The 15,721-nt window shown below is 58.7% G+C and overlaps 1 protein-coding gene across 2 annotated transcripts in view; it reads right to left on the bottom strand.

Annotated features, from left to right (window-relative positions):
* Nucleotides 1–9,987: 9,987 nt before the first annotated feature.
* The window catches only part of GALNT9 (polypeptide N-acetylgalactosaminyltransferase 9), a 74,351-nt gene continuing 68,617 nt past the window's right edge, over nucleotides 9,988–15,721 (bottom strand). For both annotated transcript variants that reach the window (XM_032471509.1, XM_032471510.1), the window contains 2 exons: nucleotides 12,403–12,570; nucleotides 9,988–10,849 (listed from right to left, as the gene is read on the bottom strand). In XM_032471509.1, coding sequence (XP_032327400.1) covers nucleotides 10,703–10,849; nucleotides 12,403–12,570 — 315 coding nt within the window. In that variant the 3' untranslated portion in view covers nucleotides 9,988–10,702. The remainder of the gene's footprint in view (nucleotides 10,850–12,402; nucleotides 12,571–15,721) is intronic.

Here is a 15,721-nt window from a genome sequence, read left to right as displayed (position 1 = left end):
GGGGCAGTTTCAAACAGCGAAATCACCTACAAAATCCCAAAATGCAAAAAGTGTGGCCCTAAACAGACGTGAAAGGACGCTTGCTTACAGTCCAAGAGCCGACAAGAGACGGCCGCGTCGCCTGGTTCTGGCCCCGCCGGGAACACGCACGACTCGCTGCTCTGCCACCTTCCCCAGCGGCCACGAACGCACCCAACTACTGATTGCGGTTCCAGATAGATTTAACAAGCAGGTAAGTTCACGAATATAAAAATCTGAATAATGCGGGTGGCTGCGCAGTGGCAAACCTCAGTTTTATGAGCAGCACGTTGATGGTGATTTTGCTGTCAATGGAAGTCAGAGTTCCAATTCGCATCATCGCCGTCGTTGAAGAAATCCCTGAGTGCGGTCCACCTCACCGTGGCGCCGATGGTGGCGAGTTATCACTCCTGCAACTGGAGCTTGATATTTGACGCATGAATCAAGCAGCATATTCTGTTCTGTTACACGCGTGTTTGTTTTTAGTATCTTGACAGCTGGCTGGATTCCAATAGAATTGGTCTCCTCTAAAATCCTATGCGTTTCATTCCATGCACTAAAAAATTTGATTCTGGTACAAAATGGCTGTGAGTCTCCCCCAGTTACCCGCGACGTTCCTCTCTTCCTGGTTGGAGACGTCATTCTGGATTTTTGGAAGTGGACCCTCCACTCCCCATGCTCGCAAGTCTCCACGGGGACCAGGGCTTGGAAATTCAACTTCTGCTCTGCACCCTTCTGGAGGCAGTGGGAGTGTGATGGTCTTGCTGCTCTGTAATGGCCGGCGGGGAGTGGGGAGGGATGGGGGCCATGCGAGGAGGCGTCCGTGATACAAAAATGTCAACTGAGCAGTGCGGGCCAGGCCCGAGCGCCTGGGCTGGGGGTCCTGGCTCTGTCTGTGGGTTCTGTGGGTGGGGGGCACGCCCCCGACACGTCTCTGGGATAGGAATTGTCACTAAATGGGTGTATATCCACGTCCTGGGGTGGCCGTACAAATGACCACAAACGTGTTGGCTTAGAACAGCAGGAGTTGATCCTCTCCTGGTCCAGGGGCCAGAAGTCTGAGACCCAGGTGTTGGCAGGGTTGGCACCTCCTAGGCATCGGAGGGGGAGCCTGGTCCAGGTCTCTCCTGGTGCTCCTGGCACCCTTGATGTCCTGGGCTTGTGGCTGCATCCCTCTGATCTCTGTCTCCGTCTTCACATGGCCGTCTTCTGTGTGTGTCTACGTCTAATCTCCCTGTAAGGACCCCAGTCACTGGGTCAGGGCCCACCTACTCCGGGGTGACCTCCTCTTGACTAACTGCATACACAAAGACCTGGTCCCAAATGAGGTCACCTTCTGAGTTCCAGGAGGACACCGTCTTGGAGGCACTGTGGACCCTGCACAGACAGTGACCGCCTCCCTGGCCTGTCCATGTCCCAGGACTGCGCCACCACTGCCTAAGCTGCCCGGGGCACGTTGGCTGCGGTGGTGCTTTCTTGAGAGACTTCTGAGCTGCACCTGCTCCCCTCTTCCCCTGTGGGCACCCATAGGCCCTGCTGGCCCGCGCCCACCTCCAGGCCCCTTTGATGCTTCTGCAGTATGTGTTTTCCAAGCAGCATTTGACTCAGGGTAGCTGGTGTGGGCCCCACTTCTGTTCCTGGGCTGCCCCTGCTGGGATGGCTTCCAGCCACTTTGACAGCGAAGCCCCTCCTGGCCCCCATCCTCAGCCCGCTGCTCCGAGGCAGGGGAACAGGGTGCTCCCAGGAGTCTGGACCTGTGGCTGTTCCAGCCACTGGCGTAGGATCTTGGGCAAAGGAGGACCAAGCCCGAGGGTTAGGGCGAGTCCTGTCCCCAAGTGTGGTTTCTGGCTCTGATCTGGTGGTGACTTCCCCAGCCTCCAGGAGTCTCCTGGGAAGGAGAGGAGACGGGCTTCAGGGTGGGGGGTCTGCAGGGATGGATGTCTGAGAGCTCGGCAGCCCCCACACAGTGGCTCCAGCCCCCAGGGTGGCCCTGCCCCGGCCCCTCTGCTTCCCGCTCTCCTGCAGTCTCGCCTTCCCCGGGGCCGGATGGTGACTGTGAGTCTCTAAGGCCAGTGTTCAATGCCTTCCTCCCAATTCTGCCAGCAGAGCCCGCCCATCTGCACGAGGCCTGGCAGAGCATCAGGACAAAAGCTGCCTCACCCAAGGCGGCAGGGAGCGTGGCCGCAGGGTGCGGCGGGCAAGCCCTTTCTGATGCCCATGTTCTGTGGGGCTATTTATCCTCCAGAGAAGCACAGCTTGGCCTCTCGGTGCCCCCCCGGCAGAGGGCCTGGCTGCCAGGCTGCTCTGTCTTTCATAGAAGATTAAAACACCAGTGTCGTGATGTGAATTGTGTCTCCCCCAAAAGACGTGTTCCACTCTTAATCCCTGGAACCTGCATTCACAGCTTCCTTATGACCTAATGTGCAAATGGGCCTTTGCAGACATCATCCAGTGAAGAGGAGCAGGGAAGGCCCTCGTCCACGGCTGGGGTCTCTGGGGACAGATGCGAGGGGCCCAGGCACACACGGGGACACTGTCCCGAGGGCCCTCGGCACCGCTGGGATTGATGGGTGTTGGCGCCATTGTCCTGTCTGGTTCTCTGCTCTAGGCCTCAGGGCTGGCAGTCCAGGAACTGCACCGGTGCAGGCTGGAGGCGCAGGTGTGCGCTGTGGGGTGGAGGGTGGCCAGCCGACAGGCTGCAGGCCCCAGACCGCCGGTGCTCCGTGCTCCTGACCCCCCAGCGCTGGCAGCCTTCCGGGTCTTGGCTGCCCTGACTCTCACAGCAGTCTGTGGGTGTCCCAGGACCAGCGTCAATCCCTCTGGGTTGAGGAAGCTAGACAGATTCTCTCGGGGTCCAGTCCTTAGCGGCCATGGAAACATGATTCTTTGCTGTGCATGAGGCCTGTGTCCACAAGGGCGCCAGGAAACCCCGGTATCTGAACCTAGCGTGTGGCCCTGAGTAACCCCTTTCTCTGCGGGAGACGCCCAGGCTTTCCCGAAGCTGTTGAACCCTCTTTCTCAGGCTCTGGGGCTGGGGAGCCTCTTCTCTGCTGCCTACTCGGAGCTCCAGCACAAACTGCACCCCTGGTCGTCCTTGCCTGCCCGGGAGAGGCGGGGTCGGGACCATCCGCCTGAAGCGTCTGTGGGCCTGGGACAGTTTATGTCCTCACTTTTAATCCTCTGCTGCCAGACACAGAAGACGTTTTTCCAAAGACGGGGTATTGATTCTGCTCCTGCTCCTTCTGCTCAGTCATCCGTCCACCTTTAAGGGCGGGAGAGCCACATGCTGTGGCTAGAAGCGGCAACATTAGGAGGAAAAGGATCTGGGTCCAGGAAAGACAGACATACTCCCTTTTCCAAGCCCCAGGGATGCTCCAGGATCCCTTCCCAGGAGAGCATCACAGGCGTCCGGGTGCTGTGACGCAGGTGATGGGACGGCGTCCTGGTCACCCGTGGGTGACAGCCACCAGTTGTCTGGGACCCACCTGGTGAAGCCACTCCGACAGGGTTCTCTCATTTCCTTGTGGAGAACCTCAGTGACTCCAGAAAATAGCAGCCCTTGGGGTTTCAAATGCGGGGATCCACAGACCAGGCAGGAGTCCCCAGGCCAGTACACAGTAGGTGCCAACTCAGTGCCTGCCAGCTGCCACCTGACCCCACTTCTGCCCTCAGCCGTGCTCGTGGGCTGCGGGCTCTTAAGGGCGTGGCTCACCTCTCAAATGAGTTCCAGGCTCCACGTTGTAAACAAAGTTCTTTGTAAACCTTGGTCGAGAAGGGCATTCATAATTCACCTCGCCAGGGCGGCCTTGCACCCTTCTCCCTGACTCTGCGGGGACCCAGCCATGGGGTTGGGGGCTCCTGGCACGTTTGCCTCCCTGGCGTTCACTCTCCAAGGCTCCCCATTCCCAGCCAGTGTGTTCAGAACATTCTCGTTGAATAAGTGAGCGAGGGAACAAATAAATGAATGGCCCAGGCAACAGTATTTCCCTCCAGTTGCTACTGAAAAGGGGTCTCGGCAAAGGTTTCGGGGTGTGGCAGGCGAGTGGGCAGGACCAACCACAGGATTTCCCTGGCTCCTCATTCAAACGTGATTAGGAATCTCAGGTAAGAGTTAAATGAAGCTGGGGTCCTTCTGAGCGGGAAAGGGGGCCCAATGGGATGCCAGGTGGTGGCACCCCGCCGACCTGCCTGCTGTGGGGGTGGTAGGGAGGCTGGGATGCTGTGCTCTCGTCAGCTCCCCATCCCCGTCCTGCAGTCCTGAGTGAGTGTGCCTAGGGGGGTGCCAGAGGACGCCCGGGAGGCTGAAACCACAGTGCTGGCCCCTCTCTGTGCATGAGGTTGGGCCAGGGACCCCAGGGACCCCAAGGACCCCAGGACAGGGTGGGCCCCCTCATCCCATTTCCCCTTTCAAGCCAGACCCTCCCTTGCGGTTGCATGAGGACTATCAATAACAATAACTGTCTCTGGCCCTATCCACGCCTGGAGATTTGTGTGCTACGCCTTTCTCCAGTGGACTGGCACTGTTTCATAGGCTCTATCACCTGGTGGTCGTGTCTGTGTTCCTCTTACTCCCCCTGCGGGCACAAGCGCTGTCTCTCCCCGTGCTGGGCTTTCTTCACTGGCCCCCGGTGCTCTGCTTGCTGTAGGTGGAACTGCGTCCCTCCAAAAACATGTGTTGAAGCCCTTAACCCCCAGGGCCTCGGGATGTGACCTTATTTTTAGATGCGTCTTTACAGAGGTGATTAAGTTAAAATGTGTGCCTAGGGTGGGCCCTGATCCAGTAGAACTGGTGTCCTTATAAAAGGGGAAGTTTGGACACAGACACGCACGCAGGGGGCGGCAGAGACCGGGGGAAGCACCTACAAGTGGAGAAGCGTTGCCAGTGGACCATCAGGACCTGGCGGAGGGGCGGGGACCGACTCCCTCACAGCCTCAGGAGGCGCCGACCTGGACTGCAGGGCTGGGAGACATACATGTCTGCTGCTGAAGGCGCCCACTTGGTGGCACTTCATCGGCAGCCCCAGCAGATCGGTACAACACCTGCTTCTCCTTCCCTGGGCCTCCTCGTCTCTGAGGCCCCTCTACACTGGAGCCCTTCCCGGCAGCTCCTACCAGGCCATTCTCATTCCTCCATGGCCTCACCCAGTCTGGTGTCTTGAAACACCCCCGATCCCAGCCCGGACCTCTCCCCCAAACCCTGGGCTCCATTAGTGCCCTCGGTGAGCCTTCCACGGGGCACAGGCCCCTACACCTGTGCCCTTCCCCCACCTTCGCATTTCTTGGACCCCCGTCCTGTTGGGCGGCAACTCCATCCTTCCTCACTCAGCCCAGCAACCTGAATCAGAGGCGCCTCCTCCTTCTCTGCCCCTCCCACATCCAATCCTTGCAGTCCTCGCGGCCACAGATGGTGGCCCTGCTCTGCCCGACCCCATGGCCCCACGTCCCACTCAGAGACAACCTGTCTGAGGGTCCACAGGGCTGACCCTGCTCTGCTCTGTCTCTGCTCCTGTCCCCACGCTTGCCCAGCCCCAGGGCCCTTGACTGGCTGTCCCCTGTGGTCTTTGGTGGAATGGCACTTTCTCCGGGGGGTTTCCCCTGATGTCTCTTGAAGGGTGTCACCCCCTCGTCTGTTGTGCTTCACTCTCCTCCTCAGCACGTACCACCACCCGACACACATTTACCCTCCGACTTCTCCTCCTCCTCCTCGCCCTATAAAGGTGAGGCCCAGCTCCACGCAGGGCGGGACTGTGTTCTGTTCCGTTCTCGGCTGTGTCTTCAGCACCAGGGACAGCGCCCGGGCTGTGGTAGGTGTTGAATAAATTAATGTATGAAAGAGTAAATTATTGTTCATAACAGACACATTTCTTTGCAGAATTAAAAAAAATACAGACAAGAAAAGGAAGCAAATTAAAAAATCAAAACCATCATGAATAAAGGCTGTTGTGTGTTTTTCCCTAGTCCTCAGGGCCAACTTTGGAGCAAGTATCACTTCTCCTTTCTAGGTTCAGACAGGGAAAGAAATTGACCACAGCCACACAGCAGATAGAATCCAGGTGTGTCTGCTCCCTGGTGTCCCTCCCCGGGACACAGGGCTGTTTCCTCCCACAGACACTGGAGCTGTGTTTGTTCATCACCTTTGCTTCCTTCTTAGCTAAATTTTACTCATGAACAAAGACAAGAGGCTTCTCCTGGACCAGCCCCTGCCAAGCCTGCATCCAGCCTAGAGCCCCTGGGGGCTGCCTCTCCCACCTGCACCCAGGTGTTGGGGGCCACGACTCTCCCCCGCTCATGGGGCCCCCACTCCCTGAGCCCAGTCCCACAGCATTCTGCTCTGGCCACTCACCCAGACAGTCTGAGCTATAAATGAAGATTCATTGGAGTGATGAACATTTTTATTAGACAAAATTAAATCCTGATACACATGATCAAGCGCAGAGGAAAGGGGGAAAAAAACCCAACCCTGAGCATTGACTGTCATCAGAAGCATCTGCTTCTTAACAGCCTTTCCCAGAAACCCGGTTATTAGGTTTGCTTACAAATGAACCGTTTTAAACAAACAACATGGATTTTTCTGAATTTGCTGCAGAGCCAATTTATAATTGAATTAATGAAAGAAGTGGACCTGCTATTAAGTTTTATTAAATTCTATTTGTTTATATCTTTGCCACTTACAACATGACTGTTGTTTAAAAAGAAAAAAGAAACTCACAAAACACTGGGCAGCTGGGCAGAGTGGAAGGAGCAGAGGTCTGAAATCAAGCAGATCTGAGTGTGACCCCCGGGCTGCCTTGTGCAGTGTGTGCCTCGTTCCAGGCCACTTCACTCCTCGAGCCTCCAAGTCCCCATCTGAAAAATGGGTGCAGAAGTTCTCAGTGCTGCTTGGGGTTATGTCAAGATTTAAGTGGTTGGAGAAAAGGGAACCCTCCTACACTGTTGGTAGGAATGTAGTTTCCTGCAGCCATTAGGGAAAACAGTATGGAGATTCCTTAAAAAACTAAAAATAGACTTGCCATGTGACCCAGCAATCCCACTTCTGGGCATATATCTGGAGGAAACTCCTAATTCAAAAAGATACATGCACCCCAGTGTTCATAACAGCACTGTTTAACAAAGACATGGAAGCAACTTAAGCGTCCATTGACAGATGACTGGATAAAGAAGTTGTGGTATATCTATACAATGGAATACTACTCAGCCATAAAAAGAATAAAGTAATGCCATTTGCAGCAACATGGATGGACCTAGAGTTTATCATATTAAGTGAAGTCAGACAGAGAAAGACAAATAGCATATGATATCACTCGTATGTGGAATCTGAAAAAAAAAAAAAAGGGGGGGACACTGATGAACTCATCTACAAAACAGAAACAGACTCATAGACGTTGTAAACAACCTTATGGTTACCGGGGGGAAGGGAGTGGGAAGGGGTAAATTTGGGAGTTTGAGATTTGCAAGTGTTAACCACTATATATAAAAATAGATAAAAAACCAAAATTCTTCTGTATAGCGCTGGGAGCTATAGTCAATATCTTGTAATAACCTTTAAGGAAAAAGAATATGAAAACGCATACATGTATATATATGCATGACTGGGACATTACACAGCACACAAGAAACTGAGTGCCCTGTGGCCATGTTTTATGAAGACGGCCCTTTGGTTCCATCCTGATTACAGTCGACAAACAGCCTCACGCCAAGAGAGTGTGGATGGCACTGGGTGGTCCTGGACTGACCCACTTTAGCTTCATTGCCCGTGGACCAAGCTCAGTGACCCGCGTCCTGTCAACATCTCCATCCTCACAAGTCCTGGTGCCAGCACAGGACCCTGACAGACAGAGCAGGCTTTCAAAACACGGCCACTCACTGCCTCCCAAGAGATTGGGAGGTTTGTCAAGACTGTGAGAAGCAATTTTCTGGGTGTCAGGTTTTCCATGAGATGCTGTGTGGGCTGCCAACCAGCTGACTTTGACGGGGCTGGCGATTTGTCTAACGAGTGGTGACGTGAGTGAGTTTTAGAAGTTCAACCCTGTAATATTTTCTATTTCACACCGCAGGCGATACACTTTGCCTGCTGACGGCCACTCCGTGTCGTAACTTCACTTGGGCAACTTCTGGATTCTTGTGGCCCCACCCTTGGCTAGCGGCTGGCTTTTACAGCCTCACTCGTTGCCAGTTTTTTGCCTCCATCGTGGTCTTAAGTTTTGGAGACGATCTGGAATAGACAGAGGGCTCTCCTGGGACTGGGTCTGGAGCTGGTAGGATTCTCTGCCAAGAATGGAGAAACTGGGACACTTCAGAGCTCGCCCAGCAGCAGGAAGTGAGGAACTGGAGGAATGGGAGTTCAGGCTCCCCAGGGAAGGAGAAGCAGAGAGGGCTTTGGGGGGCGGTGCCCAGTGGGAGGGTGCTGGGGGAGGGGCACGTGCCGCTGGGCTTGGTTGGGACAGAGGGCAGGGAAGTGCAGAATTGTTACGTCCACCTCAGGGCAGGGGACCCACTGATGCATCACTAGTGAGTCCCCTCTGACCCCGAGGGAAGGTCAAAGCCCTCGGTCTCCCCGAAGACTAGGGGCCTGGCTGCTTCTGGAACCAAGCAAGACCCCATGGGGCCTTCCCAGGGCAGCCCCCCGCCCCACAGCTTCATGTCTTCCTTCTGCCTCTTGTTTGCAGAAAAACTTTAGCCTCCTAGGCCTTCCCCGAGTCCCACAGAACACATTTCATCAGAGAAGCGAGAAAATGCAGAAACGAAGGAAAACAGCCAAGCAGGACAAAATAATAATAGTTGAGCCATTAAACAAAGTCAGGGACCTTTAGCTCCCCTCAAGGACTAGAGATAATGTTCTGAGCCACGCCCTTGAGCTGTCGTGTGGATTCTGAAACCCCCGACCGGAGGAAGAAGTCAACTGTACGCCGCCCACAGGCACGGAGAGCCACCCCGGTTGGAACCACAAGGTTGATGGTGGCGACTCCCGATGACCTCACCACCAGCCCCTCAGAAGCACATTCATGGGCTGATCGCACACCCACAGCCCCTCCCTCACCCCGCCTTTAAAGGCCTTTCCCTGAGACCCGCTGGGGAGTCTGAGTCTTTGGGCACTAGCTCCCTGGTCTCCTCGTTTGACACCCGCAACAAACCACACTTTCCTTCACCACAACCCAGGGGCAGTAGGCCGGCTTTCCTGCATGTGGGCAAGCGGGACCCGAGTCTGGTTCAGAACACTTTTCACCTCTTCCCGGGGCCCATCTTTGGGACCCCCCCCCCCCCAGTGGGATGTGAGATCCCTGGCACTGCTGGGGCTGCTGGGAGGCGGGAGCAAGACGGCGGTGCCCAGGAGGCGTGCGGGTGGCCAGGCTCCCGGCCGGCCCTCTCTGAAGGACGGGCTGCCTGGACTGCAGTGAGGTGGCAACAGGTAAGATCTCCAAGGCCCCCGGCTTGCAGCCCTGTTGTCTGGAAACCCTGCCAGGCTGCTTTCCAGGTTACTCTGTAAGAATGGGGAGAAGCTTGGAAGTCACCCCTGCTGCCCACAACTTCTACCCCTGGGAGACCGCCACGGGGGCTGGGAAACCCTCTGCACGGGAAGAGCTGGGCAGGGTGGTTTTCGAAAGCTTGGTGTCCTGCCTTTGGTCCATTCCCATGGCTTGGGGGTGCACGCCTGCCCTGGGCCCCCTGACTATTGCGCAGCTGAAGCCTTCCACCACGGGGCAGGAGGCAGGAGGGAGAAGCTAGTGTTGGGGTGCTGCTTGGCACTGGGCCTGATGAGGGAAAGGGACAGGCGGAACTTCTGTCCAGTTTCTCTCTCAACGTCCTGCAATTTTAAGTGCAATCGTGAAGTACCTTCTTGTCCAGAGAGGGCATCTCGGAGGCCCCAGGACAGCCCTGGTTGGCGGTGTATTGCTGTTCAGCTCTGGCCCTGCAGCGTGAAAACCGCTGTGGACAATACATAAACAGAGGGGCGTGGCTGTGTGCCAATAAAACTTTATTTATAAAAATAGGCAAGGGGCCGTGGGTCAACGTTCGCTGACCCCTGCCTCAGAGCAACACGAGAAGGCTCCTGGCCCTGGACGGTGGACCAGCTCTGGCTCCTGTGGACGAAGCATCAGTCTGTCTCATTTAACCCGCTCTTTATTGGACTGGCAGAGTCACGTGAGTCTCCCCACCGAAGAGCTGCCCTGGGGGCATCTTTGGGGACCACTGCAGCTGCTGTAGCCCTGTCTCCCCTCACCAGCCAGGGAGAGGCCGCGCCCTGCTGTGTGTAGACGGAGGTGGTCACTGGGGCAGCCCCGCCCAGGGTGGGAGAGCTTGAGCGACCTCAGAGTTCATGGGAGGCTATTTCTGCCTGGGGGATGGACGGGGGCTTCAGCACATGCAGAAGAGGTGGCTGGCGGGCGGCTGGGCAGGAACACCATAGAAAAGGCACGTGATCTGGAGCTGGAGTTGGCTGTCAGCTGCTGCGCTCAGGCGGAGCTGCGCTGGGGGTGTCTGCGCTCCCGGAGGGGCTGGCTGGTCCCAGCAGCCACCACCTCCGGAGCGAAGGAAGGCCCCGATGTCCTGGGGCACAGGCCCGCCGGCAGCTGGGAGAGGTCTCGGCTGGAGGCGGCAGGGCCAGGGCTCTCTGGGTTCCAGCAGTGGCTGAGCAGGAGGCCCTCGGGGTATGCACTGGGGCAGGGGCACGGGGCGAGCCCGGGGGTCAGTGCCGACCCGGCTTGATCCAGTTTCTGATCGTCCACTTCTGCCCCGAGCACCTCTGCACCACCAGCCGCAGCCCGAAGTTGGCATCCTTGGACATCTCCACCTCCAGGCACCGGCCCGTGTCTCTGCTCACGATGGGGCCACCCTGCGCAGAAGGGAAACAGTCAGCCCAGGGGTCCTGTCCGAGGGCTTCCTAGGAGGAGGGGTGATGACAAGTCCGTGTGGGTCACTGCACAGCCGCGTGAGACTCGGGGTCCTACCTCTCTCTGCCCCTCATCCCTCTGTCCCCCGCCCCTGAGCTCCGGGACCCTCTGTCCTCCACCCCTGTCCTCGGTGACCCTCTGTCCTCCACCCCTGTCCTCGGTGACCCTCTGTCCTCCACCCCTGTCCTCGGTGACCCTCTGTCACCCACCCCTGTCCTCGGTGACCCTCTGTCACCCACCCCTGTCCTCAGTGACCCTGCTCTACCTTGGGCAGAGAGTGTTCTAGGAAGATCAGGCAGATACATCCAAGTCCTAACCCAAAGGACCTGGCGATGTGACCATATTTGGAAGCAGGGTCTTTGCAGATGTCATTAGTGAAGATGAAGTTGTGCTGTAGACGGGTGGCCCTGCTCCAGTGCGGGTGTCCTCATGAGGAGGGGGCGTTTGGAGAAGGAAGGGTGCGGCTTTGAGCCCCCGGCTGGCAGTCATCTGTTGGGCAGTGCCCCGCCCCATAAGTGAACAGGGGATGTGGGACGTGAGTGGCTTTAGGCAGCACAGTCGGGCTGCTGCCGCCGGTGTGAGGGTCTCAGGCCAGGCTGGAGGGAGGCGGGTGGGCTCGAGGGATGGTGAAGGAAGGGGTGTGGTGACGAGGGGACTCGAGGGCGTCCCCTCAGCCTGATGGGGTGGAAACGCGAGGCTGATTCCACGGAGATGTGCTGAGACCCTGGGGGAGCGTGTGCGGGATGTGGCTGGGTGGGTGCGAAGGCTGGATGTGGAGATGAGTATGTCATGCGGGAGGGAGGGGCGAGTCGGGGAGCCCACCCAGCAGGGGTGGAGGGGGACCTAAGGGGGGACCATAGGGGTCATGGCCAGAGGGCAGGGGTGTGAGGAAGGCAAGCGCTGGAAACAGAGGAGTGGGAGGAAATGAGGGTGAAACGGTCCCTAACAAAACATGGGGGGAAGGAGGCCGGTGCGGAGGGAGGGGCTCGCGATCTGGTGATTCCCAGAGCAGGCGCACGTGCTGTCCACGCCCAGCAAGACTGAGAGCGGAGGGAGGCCTGCGTGAGCGGGAAGGGGGCGTGGGGGGCACGGGGGGGCCCCTTCGAACTCTCAGCCCAAATACCTGTTCTCGGGGCTCAGGGTTTGAATCCAGCGGCCCCCCGAAGGGCACATGAGGGATTTCAGAGGACCTCCCAGGAAGGGAAGTCTGGTCCCACTTGGCCGGCAGCTGGGGTGGGGTCTTCCGGGGTGGTCACACCTCAACCCTCTGCCTGAATGCCCTCCCCAGGGGGCCAGAGGGGGCCGCAGGGTTAGGGACAGAGAGGCTGGAGGCGGCGGCCACCGTGCCGTGACCAGCCCAGCGCAGCCCTCCCCCGGCTGCGACTGTGGGCCGGTCCCCTAATGGCTGTGAGACAGAGATCACCTGACCCGGCCCCCCCCACCCCCGAGCACTGGAGCTTGGCCCCTGCTGTCCTCACTGCCCCCACGGGCTGACCTGGGTGAAGTCCCACAGCCGCTGCGCCGGCCGGACCACGTCCTCACACTTCTTCAGGGTGGGCGTGCGGCCCCTGCCGTCATCCACCAGGCACTTGGAGTCCGGCAGGAAGGCGGTGGAGCCCAGGGGGCCCAGCTGCAGGAGGCCTCCGGCGCTGTACCGCACCAGCTGGGGAGATGCCGTGTGGGGGGCGTGGGCGTCAGGTGGCCCCGGGCAGGGCTGGCGTCGGGAGTTCGGCCTCGCGGCCCCGAAGGGAAGTGGTGGGGCATCGAGGCAGGGGCCACCTAGGCACCAGGGCCAGCCTTCCTGGGAGGGGGTGGTCCCTGAGGAGCCCTGCTCAGCCCCGGCACAGGCCTCCCAAAGACCCCAGCAGGACTGCCTCGGACTCCTTCCCCAGACCCCTGCTCGGACCCACCCTCAGTGGCTCCCAGAGCCTCCGCCTCAGAGGAGAATTCCACCCGTGCTCCAGGCCGCCCAACTGCCCTTGAACCAAAGGTGGCCCCAAGTTCAAGGTCCCAGTTCGTTTTTAGCCAAACGCCAGGTTAAGTGACAACTAGAGGTTTACAGGGAACCCAGTGCTATCCATTCCTGCCATTCCCCAGCTGTGTGGCCTTGAGCAAGTGATGTCACCTCTCTGTGCCTCAGTTTCCTCATCTGTAAGCAGGAGATTATGACAGCACCTGCTGGCAGGACTGCCGGGAGGACCGCGTGGGTTCTGTACACGAGACGCTGGATGAACGCAGCAGGTGCTACTGCAGGTCAAGTGCACCCCGCACCCCCCTCTCCTTTCTCTCACTTTCTCTCCCGTGTGGCACACGCGCGCACACACACACACTCTGCCTGAACCCTCGTCACGGGCAGCTGTATCTTCCAGGACAATCCGATAGACCAGCACCTCCCCTGCGTGTTTGTGCAGCCCTGTGATCCTGGCGTCCCTGTTAAGCGCGGGACCCAGATTCTCTCCCGAGTCTTCCTGGGGGGCGTGGACGTTGCAGAAGGGGTGCTATCCGACTCTGGGGCCGGGCGGAACCGGCCGTGACACCTCCCACGTCTCCTGGGATGCCTGCCCCCTGGAATCACCAGAGACACCACTCCACTGTGTCGGAGCCTGAGCAGCCGGGGAGAGGCCACGAGGGGGCAGGCCGAGGCCCTGGAGCGGCCGGCGCACCTGCGGCCAGGTAGCCCCCAGGCCTGCCGGGTGGTCTGCGCAGAGCGGAGAGACTGGCCTTGCTGCAGCTTTGGGAGCAAAATGAAGTCAGTGCTCCCTTCAGACCATTCTGTTTGGGGCAGGTGCTCACTGACACGCACATGTCCCTTCACTGTTCACTTTCTTCCTGAAGCCAAGGAGGTTTGGTTCTGGGGTCCGCGGCACATCGAAGTGCAGGACAAACTCCAAACCACAGCCCTGCTGACCCGCAGCTTCAGCCTCCCAGGTAAGGACCCGGCAGAGCCAGGAAGCAGGAACCTTGGTGCTGGGGACTCGGCAGGGTCGGCGAGTCCAGCGGTGCATCCCCGCGCCCACGGAGGACCGGCGGCCGGAAGGCGACAGTCAGGAGGCCGCTCTGAGCGAAAGAGGTGCCCCGGCTCCTGTGATTTACCACCAACCCCGCCCCAGCCCCACCTCGGAAACGCCCCGCGGGGAAGCAGCTGGGGCTGGGGCGGGGCACCGGGGGCTGCAGGGGGCTCCTGTTGGCCTCAGGGAAGCCTCTATGGTTGCCTTCTGGAATGCGTAGAGGTGAAAGGATGTGACGCCTGCAGCTCGCTTTACGTGCGTGACTCATAAAAAATAGGTGATGGGCACACAGCCAATCCGAACACTGCTGCGCCTGGGCCAGGGGAGGGAAACCGTGCCTGTAAAGGCGCTTCGCGGGTACTGCGGCATGTTCTTCACCTTTTTCCCTCCACAAACCTTTACACTGGTAAAAACCTCTCTGCCCCGCAGACTGTGGTTAGCTGACCCCAGACGTGTGTGGTTGGCCATCTTACGGCTTTTCTACTTTTCCGGGTGTTTGAGAAGTGTCATAGAAAACCTGACAAGCAAAGGAGGGGCACCCTGATGGCCCCAGGCTGCCCGTGTCCAGGCTGGAGGGGTCCTGCGCGGACGCGGAGGCCCACATGCCCACGCACACTGGTCGGGCCAGTGCTGCGGACGGAGGGCTGGACCCCATCATGGGGGGTCTACGCGCTGGTCTGTGTCTGGGGCCCAGGACTGCCTCCTAACCATCTACACGTGTGCAGATTTTGGTCGGAGACTGGCTTTCTATGTGGCCATTGTTATGGGTTGAGTTGTGTCCCCACAAAAGTCATGTCAAAGTCCTAACCCCCGGGTACCTGGGAAGGTGACCTCATTTGGAAAGAGGGTCACTGCTGATGCGCTCAAGGGACGATGGTCATACTGGGTTAGGGTGGCCCTCAGCCAGTGTGACTGGTGTCTTGATAAGGAGAAAAAAACCGACACAGGAGAAGGCAGGGGAAGACAGACACAGACCTGCACAGGCCACGTGGCGACAGAGGCAGAGACTGGGGGATGCAGACACAAGGCGAGACTCTCTGGGGGACCAGGGGCTGGGAGAGGCGGGAAGGACCCCCGCCCCGACAGCCCCGCTGACACCTCGATCTGGGGTTTCTGGTCTCCAGAAGCCAGAGACGAGATGTCTGCTCTGTAAGCCAGTGCCCAGCTGGCGGTACTTCGTCGTGGTGGCCCAGGACACTAGCACAGCCGGGGATGGGGTTGAGGGAGGTGCCTGTCCCCATTAACGTTGCAGCAGCCTCCTCAGAGACCAAGCAGACTGAGGTCGTTGGCAAAGGAGACGTCGCTGCAGGCACATCCGGCCTGGCTGGGGATGTGGGTCCACCTGATCTCTCTGAAGGGCTCGGCCACATAGGCCAGCCTCTCCCATCCACCTGCCTCCACCTCCACTGTGTTTGCAGCAGAAGCAGGGCTGCTCCTGCAGCTGCCCTGGGGTCCAGTCGTGGTGGGGGCTCCCCTGGGCGTTGCTCGGGGTCACTGGGACACCCATGCCTCACCCAGCCACATGGCTTCCTGCCCCTAGACGCTTCCAAGGCCAGCCCCCCGAGCTGCCCCTCCAGCCGCAGAAATGGAGGTGACATGGCGTCCTCTCTCGGTCACGTGTCGCTCCGCCTCATGGGTGCAGAGGAGAGGGCATGTCCAGAGAGCTCCCCATACAGGACGTGGCCTCTCCCCTCACGTTGGAGCCAGCCAGAGGACTCCCCACCTGTGACTGAGAGGCCCAGCAAATTGAATTTCTTTGGGAGGGCTGAGGTGCATTTGCATCTCAAGGGATGACTCTAGTTTTGC

This window comes from Camelus ferus, chromosome 32, assembly GCF_009834535.1.
Source record: "Camelus ferus isolate YT-003-E chromosome 32, BCGSAC_Cfer_1.0, whole genome shotgun sequence".
NCBI lineage: Eukaryota > Metazoa > Chordata > Mammalia > Artiodactyla > Camelidae > Camelus > Camelus ferus.
The sequence above is the reverse complement of the archived record's forward strand: the minus strand, read 5'-3'. Positions and strand labels throughout refer to the sequence as shown.